General features: G+C 43.3%; 1 protein-coding gene across 2 annotated transcripts in view; it reads left to right on the plus strand.

The window, feature by feature from the left end:
* Positions 1 to 19,767, plus strand: part of LOC143284296 (gamma-aminobutyric acid receptor subunit alpha-6-like) — a 241,222-nt gene that overhangs the window by 126,097 nt on the left and 95,358 nt on the right. For both annotated transcript variants that reach the window (XM_076590995.1, XM_076590997.1), the window contains exon 3: positions 14,086 to 14,153. In XM_076590995.1, coding sequence (XP_076447110.1) covers positions 14,086 to 14,153 — 68 coding nt within the window. The remainder of the gene's footprint in view (positions 1 to 14,085; positions 14,154 to 19,767) is intronic.

Below are 19,767 nucleotides of genomic sequence, written 5' to 3' on the forward strand. Positions count from 1 at the left end.
TGGTTCCTTGTCTTCGTCCTTCCCTTGGCTGTTGTCTGACACTGATGAGTGGGTTGTAGGGTGGTGGAGGATGGGGGTCGGGTGGTTGCTGAGGGTTGGTTGGGGGTGGGGGCTGTGGGGGTGATTGTCAGGTTTCTTTACCTGTCGTTTGTGTGTTGTTTTTTGTGTATTGGGGGATGGGGGGCTGTTCTGTGTGTGTGTGTGTGTGTGTGTGTGTGTGTGTGTTTCATTGTTGCTGTTATTTTGTTTTTTCTTTTTTGGAAAACTTTTGTTTTTATCATAGTTCAAGAAAAAAAAAAAGAAAAAAAAAGATTAACGATCACTTCGTAAACCAGGTTTGAAAAATCGATGATTCCAATGTTTATACTTGTTTGGGGGTTATTAAAAGGTAGGTATGGGTTTTCATTTTCAGTGTCAGTTTTGCAAGGAGGCACCGCTGCGTTTGGACAAATCTATATACGCTACATGAAATGCGTTCATACTGTTTTGAAGGAAATCAGATTAAGCAGTTTCTGGTTGAACCAACACAGTTCCAATGTCCTTCCCTTATAGTTTAAAGTGAAAGATAAGCATAGTTTGAATGATCAGTTTTATGCAAGATTAGTATGGACATGTAGATAATTCTATTTTGATTATAGGATATATAAACTTAAATTTGGTCAAGATGCATATTTTACAATGTTACCAAATGATTGTGTAATTGAATTAGCAAAGTTTATAACAACCAGCAATGCACTGCCTGTTAATAAACAGCGTTAGAGTAGCGTTTCGGCAATTTACCCAGGAATGAAAGGATTTGTGATAAATATTCCACAAATGATATTGCTGATTTTCATTCTGTTTGTGTGTGTGTGTGTGTGTGTCCCATTTATGATATCACCAGAAATATATGTTTAACTGCATGTTCTAGAACCCGACCTAACTCTATGAAATTTAACTTACTTTTTTTCTGAAGGTAAAAAAGAGTGTTACCTTCGTTTCGACTGCACGTGTCCCTTTTCAGTAAAACTTTGCATATTGACAGCGAAAATAACATTATCCGTTTTAAATGAAAAAGTGATATAAGAAAAGATAAAGGGGGGGGGGGCGGGGGGGGAGAATGGGGTAGGGAAAGAGAGAGAGGGAGAGAGAAAGGGATAGGGAAAGAGAGAGGGAGAGAGAAGGAGATAGGGAAAGAGAGAGGGAGAGAGAAGGGGATAGGGAAAGAGAGAGAGGGAGAGAGAAGGGGATAGGGAAAGAGAGACAGAGAGATGTCGGGGGTAGGACAAAAAAAGACAGAGGGAGTGAGAAAAGGGTAGCGAAAGAGAGAGAAAGAGAGAAGGAAGTACGGAAAGAGAGAGAGAACGGGGAGGGGAGGGAAAGAGAAAGAGAGGGGGTTAGGGGATAAAAGACAGACAAACAGACGGAGAGAGAGAGAGCGCGTGTTTTTCACGGATGGCAATGCTACCGTGTGTGTGTGTGTGTGTGTGTTGTATAAAAATATACTTGCGGATGAGTGTGTGAGGGCGTTGGAATGTGTGGGTGAAAGGAGAAATGTTTGCAAAGCATGGCAAGAATTCTTATGGTCGTGATGATTAGCATTTTTGCACCGTATGCTTGTAACTCAATTGCTGCTTTTTTACTTCCCCCGCAGGGATACGCTAACGTCATTGAATTAGGCTGTATAGAATGAAATATGAAACTGAAATGGTGCTGGGTATTCACAATGCATTCGACCTTAAAATTAAATCGGACGCACGTATTCCTCTGGAGGGAAAAGCAATGATCCTGTTTTTCACGGATGGCAATGCTACCGTTAACTCCGATTAATATTCCCGTACATTCGTGGGTGGTGATTCTATTTAAAAATGAAGTCGAGGATGTTAAAGAAAAAAGGTGTAAGTGTTCGTGTGTGGGCAGATTTTATCTTTGTTTCAGAATGAAACAGAGCCTTCATCATCTCCACCACCATTATCGTCATCATCATCATCATCTTATTGTTCGTCTTCTCCTCCTCCTCCTCCTTCTTCTTCCTCTCTTTTAAAAGTAGATTCCAATTTTCGAGCCCTTTTCAGCTTGTAACCATCAAAGTCAGAAGGAATCTCCGCTTTTAGATTTAATGTGTTTTTTGGTTTGTTTGTTCTTTTTCTGGTGGTCTTTGAAATAGAGACAGAGGTAGGGACAAGAACAGCTCTGTGCTTTTCTGAACTAAACATTTCATTTCTGGACAGCGCTGGGTTCGGAAGACATTTCATTGCTCAGTTTGTTGCCCGATGGTCCGGAAAGTGTCACTGCCCTTGGGCGGCCTTGATGGCGCCGGGGGTGAATGTGCCCACCGCATACCCCTTTTTTGTTTGTTTGTTTTTGTTACCCGTGTAGGTCATGATTGATACAGTTTCCAGGGGCCAGTTTGTTTTCTGTTACCCGTGTAGGTCATGATTACTACAGTTTCCAGGGGTCATTTTGTTTTTGGTTACCCATGTAGGTCATGATTGCTACAGTTTCCAGGGGCCAGTTTGTTTTTGTTACACGTGTAGGTCATGATTACTACAGTTTCCAGGGGTCATTTTGTTTTTGGTTACCCATGTAGGTCATAATAAATACAGTTTCCAGGGGCCAGCTTGTTTTAGTTACCCATGTAGGTCATAATTGATACACAGTTTCCAGGGGCCAGTTTGCTTTTTGTTACCCATGTAGGTCATGATTGATACAGTTTCCAGGGGCCAGTTTGCTTTTTGTTACCCATGTAGGTCATAATTGATACAGTTTCCAGGGGCCAGTTTGTTTTTTGTTACCCATGTAGGTCATAATTGATACAGTTTCCAGGGGTCATTTTGTTTTCTGTTACCCATGTAGGTCATAATTGCTACAGTTTCCAGGGGCCATTTTGTTTTTTGCTACCCATGTAGGTCATGATTGCTACAGTTTCCAGGGGTCATTTTGTTTTTTTTGTTACACGTGTAGGTCATGATTGATACAATTTTCTTATGCCAAGGGGCAAAAATATCATGGCCCTGAGTAAAATGCAACAGAACCAATCTGGTCGTCACCGTTATTCATTTATTTATTTATTTATTTATTTATTTATTTATCGTATCTACTGATTGAGTTAAAGCATTTAAATCGGGAATTAGCATCTTCATCAACATACAAATAATCGAACTGGTGATTCCGATTCCATGAGGCAGTACCCCTATGGGCAGAGAAAAGCAAGTTCCAGAATTGGACAGCTGTGTGTAAATTATTCATTGGTTCTGTCTCTTCCTCTTCTTCATTCTCCTTCTTCTTCTCTTACTCTTCTGCTCCCACTTCTTGTCCTCGTCCTTCTCCTCCCACATGAAAAGAAAAGTTGTTGTTGTGTGTGTGTGTGACATTTCTGTTGATTTTCTTTCTTTAGTTCTTTTTTTTTTTTTTTAGTTTGAAACAAATGTATCATACAAAACATGCAGCGTCTGTAAGACTCGTTACACTATGGGTGGTGTGAAAATCAAAACTTAAAAAAAAATGTCTCCAATAACCAGTAAGTATGACGGGACATCGATTAAACAAAATTCTTACTCCACACCATGGGTGGATTTACTGCAACAGTTCCCACACGTAATTAAGCCTTGGGGACCTTTAGACATCACAGTCGCGTGGTTTTCGTGACGCCCGTGCAAGCCGAACCGGCGGTGGCGAGTGATGAATGTTTCGTGCCAGTCAGGATCGCTACGTGCTTCCCTGTGTGTCCACATGTCCCCTGCCGACATCAAACGTGTCAAAAACGCTGACAGCAGCCGTTTGTCACGCGTCGGCGGATGATTAAACCTTTAAATCCTTGTCCTGGTGTGATGTTTGAGGTGTCTGCTCTTCAGTAGTAGTTGTTGTTGTTTTGTCTTTTCACATCATGTGCCAGAAAATAAAGGTTGGGATTTTTTTTTTCTTTAGCAATGTGGGAGGGTTAATTGAGAGAGTGCGGGGACTGTGGGGGTGAGGGGGTTGGGGGGTGGCAGCAAACAAACATCGTGGCTCAGTAAAAAAAGCTCTGAACCACTTGACACAAAGAAGTCTACACTGTACACTTGGGACATCTGGCACAGTTTGGGTGGACATTTTTATCATTACGTAAGAACAGCTCAATCACGTGACAGAGTGATGCACACATCTGTTGCTCTGAGCGTTTGTTCGTCCGTACCAAGATAGGATATTCATGACGAAAGAATTAATCCATGGGGAATGATGGTGAACAAAGCCGGACAGGACCATCTTTACGTTACTTTTTTTTCATTTCAGGTCACTTTTAGTCGAAGTAAAAAGTAAAGTAAAATAATGAATCATAGTACAACGCATGATCTTGCGTAATCTAGCTCCGCGCGATGTACACACTCCACTCAAACAAAACATTCACATAACCCGCATTCCACGAGCAGCAGTCTTCACAGAGAGAGAGAGAGAGAGAGAGGGAGGAGACAGAGAGACATATAGATAAACAGACACAGAGACAGAGCCTGCAATGTATAGCTAAAGGAATGTTTGGCAGTAGAAACAAAATGTCTTGAACTTGATCTTGAATTCACTTGGAGTTAAAGCGTAGCGCAACACTGGATAACAAAGGCGCCGGGAATGCTTTCTGTAATGTTTTGGTGCTGATTGACTGTTCGCGATTAATTAATGATTCATGCCTGCAGCTTCCCTGCATGTTCTGGCCATGACCACTATAATCATGTCCCTTGTGATCTCACAGAAAGTCCATCTGCTTTCCGGGGAGGCACGGGGATGATAATCTTTTCCTTCCTCACTTCTCCTGTCGCTTCCTGCACCCTAGCTTCAAAGGCAACTTCCCTGTTGCTGGTGGTTGTCAGCTTCTTTTTCATATTATCCGTTTATGTTTATTGATTTATTCATTTTTTTGTTTGTTTGTTTATTTGTTCATTTATCCATTAATTTGATTATATATCCATTTATTTGTTTAGGTTTTTCCCCCCTCAAACAATAACTAGGCGCGTTGGTTACGCTGCTGGTCAGTCAGCTGCTTTGCAAATGTGTAGTGTATATGGATTTGTCCGAACGCAGTTACGCTTTCTTGAGTAACTGAACTGAACTGAACTGAACGTTCATGTCAGCTTCTCCATTGCTGGTGGTGGTTTTGGTTTTGGCCTCCTTCAGTGAAAGCTTCGTGCCGTGCAAACAGCACTTGGACTTTGAGATCAAGATGGGGAGTGTGTGAGCGATCACCCCGATCTGGGCCTTCAGGGCGTTCACAACGTGTAATCCACTGCCTTCTTCAGTCCGTCACAGTGCCTCACTCACATGCTTATAACAAATCGAATGTAAAATAACACATTCTTTTTAATACAGTTTCAACATTATCAAGGCACACCATCTCAAACGGTGTAGTCGATGGACCCACACGGATTTATCCAGTGTGTGTGTGTGTGTGTGTGTGAGACTGTGAAGCCCTTTTTACTGTTTGAAAACAGTTAAGAAATTATTATCATTATTGTTATTATATTATTATTATTATAATTACTCTATTATCAAGTCATAGAGTTGACCTGTTGGAACAGCAGACGGTTTTGGATTTTCCTCTTTTTTATTTGGGGGGGGGGGGGGGGATTGGAGGTTTATGCTATGTCTCTATAATTCTCATGTTTTGTTTTCTTAGCGTTACCAAGTATATAGTTTAATTGCTTAAGAAATAAATCAAGAAAGAAAGAAAGAAAGAAAACAAGAACAAATAAAATGTAAAACTCAAGAAGAAATGCAAAAAAAAACCCAATCTTTTTTTAATGTAAAGAAAGGCGGACGAAAAGAAAGTAAGATAGATGGAAATTGAAACCAAAAAAAGGGAACAGGCAAAAAAACAGCCACCGTAAAGAAGAAACGTTCCGTATCTTTCAATTGTCCCCCCTTTCATAACGTTTGAAGACTGTGAAAGGTCAGCTGAGTGAAAACACAATCCTTCCGGTTGTCACGATCTGTGGACAACCATCATGCACTGATCAGCATCCTTTCAAGGTGAACCCCTTTCCCTGTCCAGGACGAGTTGTGTGGCATCGGCTGCTCTGCAGTCTTGTCGACTTTGATAACGAGGTTTATTGTGCCGTGTGTGTGTGTGTGTGTGTGTGTTGACTGGTCGGGCGAAGTGTCCATTGACTTCGTGAAGATCTATTGTGGACACGGAGAACTAATCAGTCACCCATTCACATTCTCTGCGGACCAGTCCACCGTGAGAGCCGCCGCCTCGGGGGCTTGCCAAAAAAAAAAAAAAGTATTGGGGCTGGGGGCGTCCTGGCACTGACAGGCGAAACAACTGAGAGTTTGACTTTGTCTGAGGGTCCCGGGTTCCAATCCTGGCCACGTCGCCTGTTGGATAAAAGGTGGATCTCCCACGTCAACAGATGTGCGGACCTGCCTCTGTTTGTCTGTCGCAGTCTGTCTGTCTGCCTCTCTCTCGTGTGTGTATGTGTGTGTAAGCGTGCGCACGCATGTGTGTGTGTGTATGTGTGTGTGTGTGTGTGTGTGTGTGTGTGTGTGTGTGTGTGTGTGTGAGTGTCCGTGCAATTTTCAAATAACAGCCCTTCTAATGGCCTCCATGCCTTCACATAGCAATCAAAAGAGCGAGAATTTATCTTAAAAAATATTTTAAAAAGAAACAAAACAAAACAAAATAGAAAGCATTGACAAACATACGTATCATTCAGCACATCGCATCAAGCGCATCTTTAATAAAACGAATAAGTGACTAATAAGAAATTTCAGTATTGATTCGGTACAGCCTATCCGGACTTGCTCTGGCGCGAGAGGTAATGAGGAAATGCTGTATGTTTCTTCTGCGTTAGTTTAAACGTAATCTTGATTAATCGAAAGCATGAGCCCGGAAAAGGGAGGAGGCGACTTCGGTTATTTACCAGGACAGGGATAGGATGGGAGGTCGGAGGGGGGTAGTGGTGTTGCTGGTAGGCAAAGGCTTGTGGAGATATGCTGACTGACTGGAAAATGGGGCACGGGAATCAGAGAGAGAGAGAGAGAGGGAAGGGGAGGGGGGGGGAGGGAGGACGAGACTAGCAGACAAGAAAAATGACAAGCACCACTCTCTTCCTAACCCGTTCCATCATGAGGGAAACCAGTGCGAATGCTGTAACCGCCGACCCACCCCCGTCCCTCTCGCCGTCCTCTGCCCCCACTCTAGAGATGTTTCCGTGACCGCTTAATGCAATTAGTCTGTAGCCATCATCAGTTGACCCGTGCCATTAACCTCAGTTGCCTTGTGGAATATTTGCTGATTAAGAAAACCATTACTTAGATAATTAACAAATGGAAAATGAAAAGCCTTCGTGATAATGTCCGCTGGCGTTTCCATGTAATATGGTTAGGGTCCTGACAGGTGTTGAAATACCCAGTGCCAGTGGTTTGATGCGAGAAAGTGTGTATGTGTGTGCTTGTGACAGTATGTGTTAAGTATGCAATATATATATATATTTTTGTTAATATGTAATATATTTCTAACCTGTGTTATGGATTTATATAACTGCGGTGTGTGGTGTGTGTGTGTGGGGGGGGGGGGGGGGGGGGGGTGCGGAGGGGTTTCGTGTTGTTCTCAACTTTACTTAACCTCTCCCCCATTCTCAAATCCCAATCCAAAAATTTAAACCATTACTATCCCCCATAAGCATAACTCCGATAATGCGTGAATAGTGACTCTCTGAAAGAAATGTACCTTTAATCATGGCAGGGTTCGATCGGAAAATGAAAGCGGCAAATTAACGTCTTGATCAACATATATAGCACTGCACAGACAGCATCTTAGGGGCAGACAAAAAACGAGTTCTGGAATTAGACAGCTGTGTTGTAAATTATTCATTGGTTCCGTCTCATTCTTCTTCTTCTTCTTCTCCTCCTCCTCCTGTTCATCTTCCTCTTCCTCCTTCTTCTCCTGCTCCTCTTCCTCCTCCTTCTTCTTCTCCTCCTCCTCCTGCTCCTCTTCCTCCTCCTTCTTCTTCTTATTCTTCTTCTTCTCCTCCTCCTCCTCCTCCTCCTTCTTCTTCTCAACCTCCTCCGCCCCCGCTCTGCTTCTTTCTACATCCTCTCCTACTCCTTCACTCGAGAAAAGACGTTCGACATGTATGTTTGCCAGTGTATCTGTATTGTGGTTATGATTCATATGGCAACTAATTTTTTTTTTTAAATGGTGTATTATATATATATATATATATATATATATGTATCAGTGATTGCAGACTCATCAAAATTCAGAATGTCCAGCCAAACTGCTTATCGTAGATGTTAAGTTTGAATAGTCCTGTGCTGGATTGAATGACCGATCTTAGCAATGCTGAGATTGCTTGGGATCAGGACGTTCCTAACTGTACGCTAATTTCACAGACTTTGAAACATTCTTAACGCTATGCAAACTTAGATCTGCAAAGATCACTCAGTAAACCCAGTTCTGGCCATGTTTAGAATATATAAAATATCGAAATGAAGAAAATAAAGTTTTCGATCATATCGCGACGACCCATAACAACACCATTGGTAGACTGGATCTTCCACTGACTTCTTCTTCTTCTTCTTTGTTCGTGGGCTGCAACTCCCACGTTCACTCGTATGCACACGGGTGGGCTTTTACGTGTATGACCGTTTTTACCCCGCCATGTTGGCAGCCATACTCCGCTTTCGGGGGTGTGCATGCTGGGTATGTTCTTGTTTCCATAACCCACCGAACGCTGACATGGATTACAGGATCTTTAACGTACGCATTTGATCTTCTGCTTGCATATACACACGAAGGGGGTTCAGGCACTAGCAGGTCTGCACATGTGTTGACCTGGGGGATCGTAAAAATCTCCACCCTTTACCCACCAGGCGCCGTCACCGTGATTCGAACCCGGGACCCTCAGATTGAAAGTCCAACGCTTTAACCACTCGGCTATTGCGCCCGTCGATCTTCCACTGACAACTGATAGTATGGAGTGATAAGTACCTGGTTCACAGCATAGCGAAAATAAACGCGTCGGACTGTAGGAGCTCATAAAAACAACAAAAACAACGAAGGTGAAACAGCATTGGATCTGAATATGCTATCCCAAACTTGTCAGTTTTAGCTGGACTCTCCCCTAACTCGTCATCTTCTCACGCCTCCCTTTCTGCCTCCTCTTCTCTCTCCTCTTACCTCCCCTGCCCCATCTCCACCACCACTACACACACACACACACACACACACACACACCTGCCCCTTTTAACTGCTATGTATGTGCCTAAGGGCCAAATCATCAAGAAGAAAAGAAGAGAGTGTTTTGTCGAATCTCGATCGTTTCCTGCACACAGACTGACTTCTACTTGGTAAGAAGAATACAGGGGCTGCCATAGCAAGAACTGATTAAGCTTTGACATCTGATCCAGTTTTCAACAATGGTTTGAGTTCGAGGTTCCGTTTCGGTGTGGCGTTGTGTTCTTGGCACAGGCACTTAGATTTTCTTCACCGCATCCATGTGTTAATTTATAGGTAACACTTACGTCGGGGAGAGTTTAAAGTGGCGGAGGGAGGGAATTGGGCCCCGTCTTCTTGACAAAATGAATATGAATTCATTGCCCATGTAGCTATAGAAGGGGAATGAGCACAATACTGGTTCACCTTTCTTTTTCTGCTTGACGTCGAAATGATACAAACAGTCAACGATGTTTCACTCTTACATGAGAAAATTAGAAAATGACTACTGATTTGTGAACGCCAGTCTGAACATAATGAAACCCCATCATGCTTAACTAGAAACTGGCGTATGCTTCTTTTCGCATTCGTCAAAACATAACCCTGTCTGGCCCGAAAAGCCAACCCGTAAAGGAAGTGGGATGGGTTGGGAGGGAGAGGGGTCGGGAGAGCCGTGCACAAAAGGGGCGAGGGTGGAAATCTGTCAGTTTGTTTAGGTCAGTCTTAACATAGGGGGGATAGAAGACTGTCAGTTTGTTTAGGTCAGTCTTAACATAGGGGGGTAGAAGACTGTCAGTTTGTTTAGGTCAGTCTTAACATAGGGAGTGGAGAACTGCCAGTTTCTTAACGTCGATCTTTGCATAGGGGGTTGGAAAACTGTCAGTTTGTTTACGTCAATCTTAGCATTAGGTGGGTGGAAAACTGTCAGTTTGTTTACGTCAATCTTAGCATTAGGTGGGTGGAATACTGTCAGTTTGTTTACGTCAATCTTAGCATTAGATGGGTGGAATACTGTCAATATGTTTACGTCAATCTTAGCATTACGTGGGTGGAATACTGTCAGTATGTTTACGTCAATCTTAGCATTACGTGGGTGGAATACTGTCAGTATGTTTACGTCAATCTTAGCATTAGATGGGTGGAATACTGTCAGTATGTTTACGTCAATGTTAGCGTAGGGAGTGGAGAACTGTCAGTTTCTTAACGTCAATCTTTGCTCAGGGGGGTGGAAAACTGTCAATTTGTTTACGTCAATCTTAGCGCAAGGAATGGGGAACTGTCAGTTTCTTAACGTCAGTCTTTGCTCAGGGGGTTGGAAAACTGTCAATTTGTTTACGTGAGTCACAACATAGGGGGGTGGAAAACTGTCAGTTTGTTTACGTCAATCTTAACATAGGGATGTGATAAAAAAAATATATGTATATAATGTTATATGTCTGTATGAATAGGTGTGCGTGAGTAAGACCTGATTGGATGACACAGGAAACGAATGATGAGGGCCCAGTGGCAGCTGTCGGTCCGCTTTGCCCAGGGAGGCAGCCTCATGTGCAAAATTCATGACTCCGTGAATGTTAAGCGCTTAGGGCTTGGTATCCGACCGAGGATAGGCGCTTTATAAGTATCTATATCACATGGTGTATATATATATATATATATATATATGTGTGTGTGTGTGTGTGCGTGTGTGTGTGTGTACTATGCAGTGCAGTGCATTTTCCATCGCTTTGCTTCAGGGTGTAAATCAAGACGTGTCCCTCTCCCCCTCCCATCTTTCCACCCTTCGTCACATTCGTCTCTCCTCTTCATTCCTTTCTCCTGCTCCCTGAACAGACAGTGAAACCATCACCATCTGCCTTCCAGCACAGCTTCTTAATCCACCCAGACTGACACTTCAACACGAATGTGTCCAAGGCTTGACAGTAAATCAATAATCAGGGGAAGATATGTATTACTATATCTATCGTATCGTATTGTTTTATCCCATCGTATTGTATCGTATTGTACTGTACAACACTGTTCCGCGTTGTATTGTACCGCGTTGTATTGTACTGTATTGTATTGTATTGTATTGTATCTTATCTCTCTACTTCATGCCAAAGCAAATTTCTCTATGTGAAATTTTAGCTGCTGTCTCCGGGAAAAAAAAACACGTAGCCACAGTGCATCACCGCCCATATTTTTTTTCCTCGGTCTGCAAGTGTATTTGTTTTACTATCAAAATTGGCTTTTGTACATGACTCTGGCATGGACAATCCCTTTATTGCCATGGGTTCTTTCGTGTGAGTTAAAGTCTTAACTCCCGAGAGCAAGGTTTCGGTTGCGCCCCTTTTCTCTGCATTCAAATTTTGTATTACGTGTAGCTGACACATTTTGTACTTTCCAAAGTCAATTCAGGTCTAGATTGGAAGCTGCTAGGCAAATCTCGCTCTCTGCCATAAATGAAGCCAAACCGTAGCTTTATTAGGCTTTTATTTTGAATAAACCTTCACCGACGTCACAGTGTCAGGCTCTGGTGAGAAACTGGCTTGATTCAAATCGCCCGCCATTTATAGTCCGGTTCAGGCTTTAAGTGCTTGCTGCACACGGGGCCTCAGTTTATCACCTTGTCAAAACGTCTAGCATCAAGACGACCGCTCAAGATCTAGAGGGTGGGGGATCAAAACTTTCAGTACGTCAGTATTTAGGGACTGGAACCCGTGAACACTTCCTACCTAGTCTGGCGAACTTACCTTAGGCCACCGCTGTCTCCTTCTCAACCCCTTCCCCATTCCCTTCCCTTCCCCTCCCCGCTCTACACTGCGTCACTTTCGTCTCCCATCCCCCGAACTGAAAGTGAAACCATTACTATCTGTCTTCCAGCACAGCTCCTTTAATCCACCCAGACGAACACTTCAACACGAATCTGTCCCAGGCTTGGCAGAGAATGAATAACCGGAGAAAGATATGCTGTGTGTTCTCGTTTTGTGCTGTATTGCGTTACAATGAAGTATGAGATAACTGTTGAGTCAGAAGAAATCACAAATGAATTTTGATTTTATTTCTTTAATTGCATTGTATCGCGTTTAGTCTCAGCTGATTTCTCTTCTTTGTGAAATTCGGGCTGCTCTCTTTGGAGTGATCGCGTCGCCACAAGTGTAATTCTTTAACGATCAAAGCGGGCTTTTCGACATGATTTTTGCCAGGGATAACACTTTTATTGCTGGGGATATTCTAATTACGCCAAGTTCATGCCGCACGCTGAGCCTCGGTTTAATATCTCAGTCGGGAGACTAGTACCCAGACCACCACTCAAGATCTAGTGAAGTGGGGGGTGGAGGGGGGGGGGTGATTATCCCTGTACTCGAACCCCTGGACACTTGCTTCCTAGACAGGTGCACTATCACTGGGCCTCCGTTCTTTCGCCTTCACCCCCTTCCTCAATGCCCGAAGTGAAATTGAAACCATTACTATCTGTCCTCCAGCACAGCTCCTTAATCCACCCAGACTAACACTTCAACACGAATCTGTCCCTCACGTGGATGTAATCAATACCAGGAGGAAGATATGGGAACGGTGGAAGTGAGTGTGCGTATTTCAGTAGTTCGAATTAGTCTTTTTTTCTTACTTATCGGATTTCATTGCCAGATTCGTGCATGAACGCATGCGTGTACAAACAGAGACACAGTCAGACAGACACAGACAGACAGACAGACAGACAGACACACACACACACACACACACACACACACACACACACACACACACACACACGTGCGCGCCCACGTACTTCATCACACACACACGCGCGCGCACACACGCACACCCACACCCACACACACACACACACACACACACACACACACACACACACACGCACATAGACACACACTAAATCCCACTTTCATACTCTCTCTCTCTCTCTCTCTCTCTCTCTCTCTCTCTCTCTCTCTCTCTCTCGTGTCTGGTTTCCAACTAATAATCTCTTTTTCTTTTTTTCTTCTTTTTTTCTGTCTCTCACCTCGTAATCTCTTTGCTTTGGGCTTTGAAGTCGAACCGACCAGTGCCGATGCACAAGACCATGTTATCACGATACGGAAGTCGCCTGACAAAAAAACATAATGCCAGCTGCAGAAAAGCTCAGCCGCTTAGTTTCTGGAATAAACAAACTAACTGTTCGGAGTACTTCATCTAACCTTTATAACTCAAATTCCCCCATTGAGTAAGAAATCAAATGAGTGGCGTGGCATCGACGTCATTTTGAGCTTTCAAACTGAACACATCAGTCGACCTTCGTACAATTCCCTCATTCATTCAAGAAAAGAAGAAAAGAAGGTATTCTGTTCTTGTCTTGTGCTATCTTTAGTGTTTACTTTCAATTTTGTGCGGTTTTGGTCTCCGAGCCAGAGTGCAAATACAGAATAAATGATGGTTGCTCGGAACGACATTGCTGATGAGTTTCACTATTTGTTTGTGTGCTCTTTTTTTTTTTTAAGCATCAGACAAAAATATTTATCTAGGTATTATAGAATCCGCCCAAACACCATTAAATTCCACCTGTTATTTTCTGAAGAAAAAAAGAGAATACTGTTAAAACTTAAATCCTTGGTTTCTGCTATTCGCAGCTCTCTTTATTAATGTTTTGTCTATTGATATGATTTTTTTTTTCAATTGATTTTTTTGCTGGTTTTTTTTGTATGTTTGTTTGTATTATGAGTGAGATAGTACTTGTCAATGTGTATATTAGGTGATTGAACGAATGAGCCTACTTCTTGTTTTTGACATCACTCTTTTTGTATTTAGTGGGTGTGTGTAGATGGTGAACGTGTGGAATGTTTCAGTGCCCCCAGGGGGGATACGAAATAAACTCCTTGCCTTGCCTTGCCTTGCCCTGGAACTGGAGTTTAATGTGAATGACAGTGGGTGTGTGTTTGTGGTTTCAGGGGAGACGGTGTATGTGGATACCAACATGCTGATCAAGAGCATGGGGCCTATCTCTGAGAATGACATGGTGAGTGGGCTGTACTGTAACTCTGCTCTCGCTTCGTGATTCGCCGGTTGCTGGTTGTTGTTGTTGTTTTTGTTTTTATGCTTGTGGTTGTTTGTTTGTTTGCTTGTGTGTTTGTTTGTTTGTTATTCTTTTTTTTCTTTAGCTTGTTTGTTTTGGGGTTTTTTTTGTTTGTTTGTGTGTGTGTGTGTGTGTGTGTGTGTGTGTGTGTGTGTGTGTGTGTGTGTGCGCGCGCGTGTGTTTGTGTCTCTGTCTTTCTGTCTGTCTGTCTGTTATGTATGAGGTGTTGTTGTTGTTGCTTTGTGGGGTTAAGGGGGCGTGGGGGGTATATATCCAAATTATTTTTCTCTTTCCCTCCATCTCCCATTTTTTTCTGTTTTCCCTCTCTATTCCTCCCTCTGCTTCTCTCTTATTCTCCATCTGTCTGTCTCTCGTATGCCTCATCTCAGTCCCTCAGTGTGTGTTTCTCTTATACTGTTTTTCCCCTCCTCTCCCTCTCCTTTCCCTTCCAGTGTCTCTGTCTCTGTCTCTCTCTGTCTATCTCTTTATCAGTCTCTCTCTCCTCACCCTCGCTCTCTCCCTTGCCCCCCTTTCTCTCTCTCTTTTTCTCTCTCTCTCTTTCTCTCTCTCTCTCATCATCTCCCCCCCCCCCCCTGCCCTTCTCAGTCTCCCTGTGCGGGGTCCCTGAACACCCCCCCCCCCCTGCACCCACCCCCTCCCCGCCCCCTTTCTTTATTCTTTTCTCCCTTCAGTCAACCAGGAAGAGCTATCTCGTTTGCTGGATGCTGAACTTCCAAGCGTCACCCCACCCCCTAGCCCCCTTTCCCCCAGCCCGGACAAAATACAGCGGCCCCACAGGGTCTGAGAAAGATTGATCACTGTACGGGGAACATTTCTCACGACAAGGAGCTTATTTGTTACGGGCCTTCAGCCCTGCATGTGCCATAAATCAACAGGAACAAATGAGCGCGCGTGGCACCATGGAAACCGTATAGAAGGAGGGTGGCGGGGGCGGGGGGGGGGGGGGGTAGAGCCAGAATTGTTTCCGGTTCTTTTCCACGTCTACGTTTGTGGTGTCCGAAGGTCGTCATTGATTGTTTATTTTTTCTTGGTTTATTTTGTGTGTGTTTGTGTATCTTTAAATGAACGTACAGCTTCGTAAATGTATCAGTTTGTGCAGATGTACCTTTTGCTGCCCCCAAAATAACGCCGTTAATTACTATATCATCGTAAGATTGACAATCAAACATGTTATGAATTTCGTAATCATCTGTGGAGTTGCACAAAAAGCATAGAGAATCTGCGGACGTACCTGGCATAGACCTTTTTTGGTTGTTGACATTCACGCCAAGAGTAATGAATCGTTGTACGACGCCGTTTGTTCCTTAAAGAAGTGAGAATTACTTTCCAGCTAGGAATACACTTAGATGAGTGAAACTAGCTGTACTTGTCTGAGAGAGACAGAGAGAGGAGAAGAAGAAGAAGAAGAAGAAGAAGAAGAAGAAGAAGAAGAAGAAGAAGAAGAAGAAGAAGAAGAACAACAACAACAACAACAACAACAACAACAACAACAACAACAACAACAACAACAACAACAACAAGAAAAAATCCAGGTCATTATACCGTCGTTCTTCATGAGAAAGTAATATAAGTGTTAAAATTATGTCGGTTTTAAATATTGCGATGTTCAAGATTTCCTATCAGCCGCCCAATGAATTATCCCCTTTGTTATACCGACCCACCTCATGCTGTGTCTTGCGTTGATTAAACCCAGATTGTTGGGGTTTTTTCCTGGTGATTCTTCCCTTTCTTTGCAGAAAACGAAGACATGACAGTCTGCAGTTATCATTCAATCTGTTCTAGCATACCTTGGGTCATCCGGTCAGCCCTTCATTCTTGAGGTAGGGCGTTTAGGTCTTAATCTTTGGATTTTCTATCAAGTTTTCCTTTTAGACCTCTGCAGACAATTATCTCTACTTACTGCCCCCTACCCCTACTCCACCCCCCTTCCCTCCCCACAGAAGACGCTGGAAAATGTTGACATCAGGTCTGGGATTTATCCCCCCCCCCCTCTCTCTCTCATGCATAGACAGATAGATAGATAGATATGCATACATATATCTCCCTCCCTCTCTCTCTCATGCATAGATAGATATGCATACATATATCTCCCTCCCTCTCTCTCCCTCTCTGTCTGCACACACACACACACACACACACACACACACACACACACACACACACACACACACATATATATATATATATATATATATATATATATTTATACAGATATATGTTGATAGATGCGCATACAGCTCTCTCTCTCTCTCTCTCTCTCTCTCTCTCTCTCTCGGGGAGCAAGAGAAGGGGGTGGGGTGGGAACACTCAAGCCTCCACTCTGAACATGCGAGGTGCCATATCGATAATCGAAGTCCGGATCTGTCGGGGTGTGGGACACCCGCCGTTCACCCGTCAGCAATTGGGCAGCCCCTGATCAGTGATGTGTTGTTCCTCCCATTTGACTGATGGTCAGGGCGATGCCCCGCATCTCTACAACAAAGCCTCGTTTCTCGCATCACCGGAATGAGATGTCTTCAGCTGATTTGTAAAGCCCAAGCAGCACGGACTCTCCTGGTCCGCCCCACGGTTTGTCGACCGGATCGTGTCCGGTGGGTCGTGCGATGAAGAGAGCTATTGTTTGTTGGTCTGTCTGTCCTTGCGGACAAATGATTCCCCGTAAATACTGGTTTGAAGGTTAAGTTCTCGACTGAAACAGCTCACGCATGCAGAATTAGGATTCCTGTTGTTGTTGTAGCTGTTATTGTTTTTCTTCTTGTTGTTGCTGTTGTTTTTCTTTTCCTTCTTGTTCTTGTTCTTGTTCTTCTTCTTCTCCTGCTCCTCCTCCTCCTTCTCCTCCACCTCTTTGACTGTGTCACTAGGGCCTGGCACAGAAACAAATGTTCAGATTCTCCCAGGTTTGTCGATTTTGTCAAAGCCTTAGTCCATGCTAAATGGTTTTCGCGTCCATTTTACCTATTCTACAATGTTGTCAATCCATGGGTCGGTTTTTTGTTTAGTTAGGATTGTTACAGAACGGCCATTGAACAACCATTTAGAATGTTTGGAGGATTGTTAACGCCCATTTAGAATGTTTGGAGGATTGTTAACGCCCATTTAGAATGTTTGGAGGATTGTTAACGCCCATTTAGAATGTTTGGAGGATTGTTAACGACCATCTAGAATGTTTGGAGGATTGTTACAGAACGGCCATTGAACGCCCATTTAGAATGTTTGGAGAATTGTTACAGAACGGCCACTGAACGACCATTTAGAATGTTTGGAGGATTGTTACAGAACGGCCACTGAACGACCATCTAGAATGTTTGGAGGATTGTTACAGAACGGCCATTGAACGCCCATTTAGAATGTTTGGAGAATTGTTAACGACCATTTAGAATGTTTGGAGAATTGTTACAGAACGGCCACTGAACGACAATGTAGTATGTTTGGAGGATTGTTACAGAACGGCCACTGAACGACCATTTAGAATGTTTGGAGGATTGTTACAGAACGGCCACTGAATGACCATTTAGAATGTTTGGAGGATTGTTACAGAACGGCCACTGAACGACCATTTAGAATGTTTGGAGGATTGTTACAGAACGGCCACTGAACGACCATTTAGAATGTTTGGAGGATTGTTACAGAACGGCCACTGAACGACCATTTAGAATGTTTGGAGAATTGTTAACGACCATTTAGAATGTTTGGAGGATTGTTAACGACCATTTAGAATGTTTGGAGGATTGTTACAGAACGGCCGCTGAACGACCATTTAGAATGTTTGGAGAATTGTTACAGAACGGCCACTGAACGACAATTTAGAATGTTTGGAGAATTGTTACAGAACGGCCACTGAACGACCATTTAGAATGTTTGGAGGATTGTTACAGAACGGCCACTGAATGACCATTTAGAATGTTTGGAGGATTGTTACAGAACGGCCACTGAACGACCATTTAGAATGTTTGGAGGATTGTTACAGAACGGCCACTGAACGACCATTTAGAATGTTTGGAGGATTGTTACAGAACGGCCACTGAACGACCATTTAGAATGTTTGGAGGATTGTTACAGAACGGCCACTGAACGACAATTTAGTATGTTTGGAGGATTGTTACAGAACGGCCACTGAACGACCATTTAGAATGTTTGGAGGATTGTTACAGAACGGCCACTGAATGACCATTTAGAATGTTTGGAGGATTGTTACAGAACGGCCACTGAACGACCATTTAGAATGTTTGGAGGATTGTTACAGAACGGCCACTGAACGACCATTTAGAATGTTTGGAGGATTGTTACAGAACGGCCACTGAACGACCATTTAGAATGTTTGGAGAATTGTTAACGACCATTTAGAATGTTTGGAGGATTGTTAACGACCATTTAGAATGTTTGGAGGATTGTTACAGAACGGCCGCTGAACGACCATTTAGAATGTTTGGAGAATTGTTACAGAACGGCCGCTGAACGACCATTTAGAATGTTTGGAGAATTGTTACAGAACGGCCACTGACGACCATTTAGAATGTTTGGAGGATTGTTACAGAACGGCCGCTGAACGACCATTTAGAATGTTTGGAGAATTGTTAACGACCATTTAGAATGTTTGGAGGATTGTTAACGACCATTTAGAATGTTTGGAGGATTGTTACAGAACGGCCACTGAACGACAATTTAGTATGTTTGGAGGATTGTTACAGAACGGCCACTGAACGACAATTTAGTATGTTTGGAGAATTGTTACAGAACGGCCACTGAACGACCATTTAGTATGTTTGGAGAATTGTTACAGAACGGCCACTGAACGACCATTTAGTATGTTTGGAGGCGCCGGGGCAGAATTCATCAACTAAGGGACTGATGACGGTGATGGTTGGTTCCATGTGGTCATAACCTCACATTGGAGACATTGAGACAACACGAGCAAACAGAGAAGTTGGTGAATTTGATTATTTGTCAGTTCAAGTAGGCACCGTAGCAAAAAATTTTACCGGTTAGGGCGTTGGACCACTGATCCAGTGTTCACCAGTGATCAGGGTTCGAGGCCCACCTTTCGACATGATGTTTTTTCCTTGAGAAAGGCACTTCGCTACGATTTTCCTCACTCCATGCAGGTGTCAACCTGACTTTGGCTGGGGAAGGGTAAAACTGCGGAAGGAAAGGATTGAGCCCCACCTTCCTATACCGTGTCCTTGACACAGTGGGTGTGAATTCACAGCCCCGATAGCCGTAAACGGCTACGAATACTGTAACCTCTGTATCTCTCCTCGGGACTGAAAGGACACGTGAAAGTAAAAGACACTGCCATTGCAGATATATATTGTTTTGTTGTTAATCTTTGTGTGTGGTTTGTTTGTTTGTTGTGTGTGTGTGTGGGGGGGGGGGGTGAGGGGGGGGGCTTGTTTTTGTTTGTTTGTTAGTTGTTTTTTTACTCTGTTCTGTAAACGTTTTTGATATACAGGAAATTGTTTCTGGATGGTTGAACAGCATTGTTCATTGTTCTCAGTGCACTTTACCGTGATGTATTGAGATAGCATCGCATTTTTAT

Source organism: Babylonia areolata, chromosome 7 (genome assembly GCF_041734735.1).
Source record: "Babylonia areolata isolate BAREFJ2019XMU chromosome 7, ASM4173473v1, whole genome shotgun sequence".
NCBI lineage: Eukaryota > Metazoa > Mollusca > Gastropoda > Neogastropoda > Buccinidae > Babylonia > Babylonia areolata.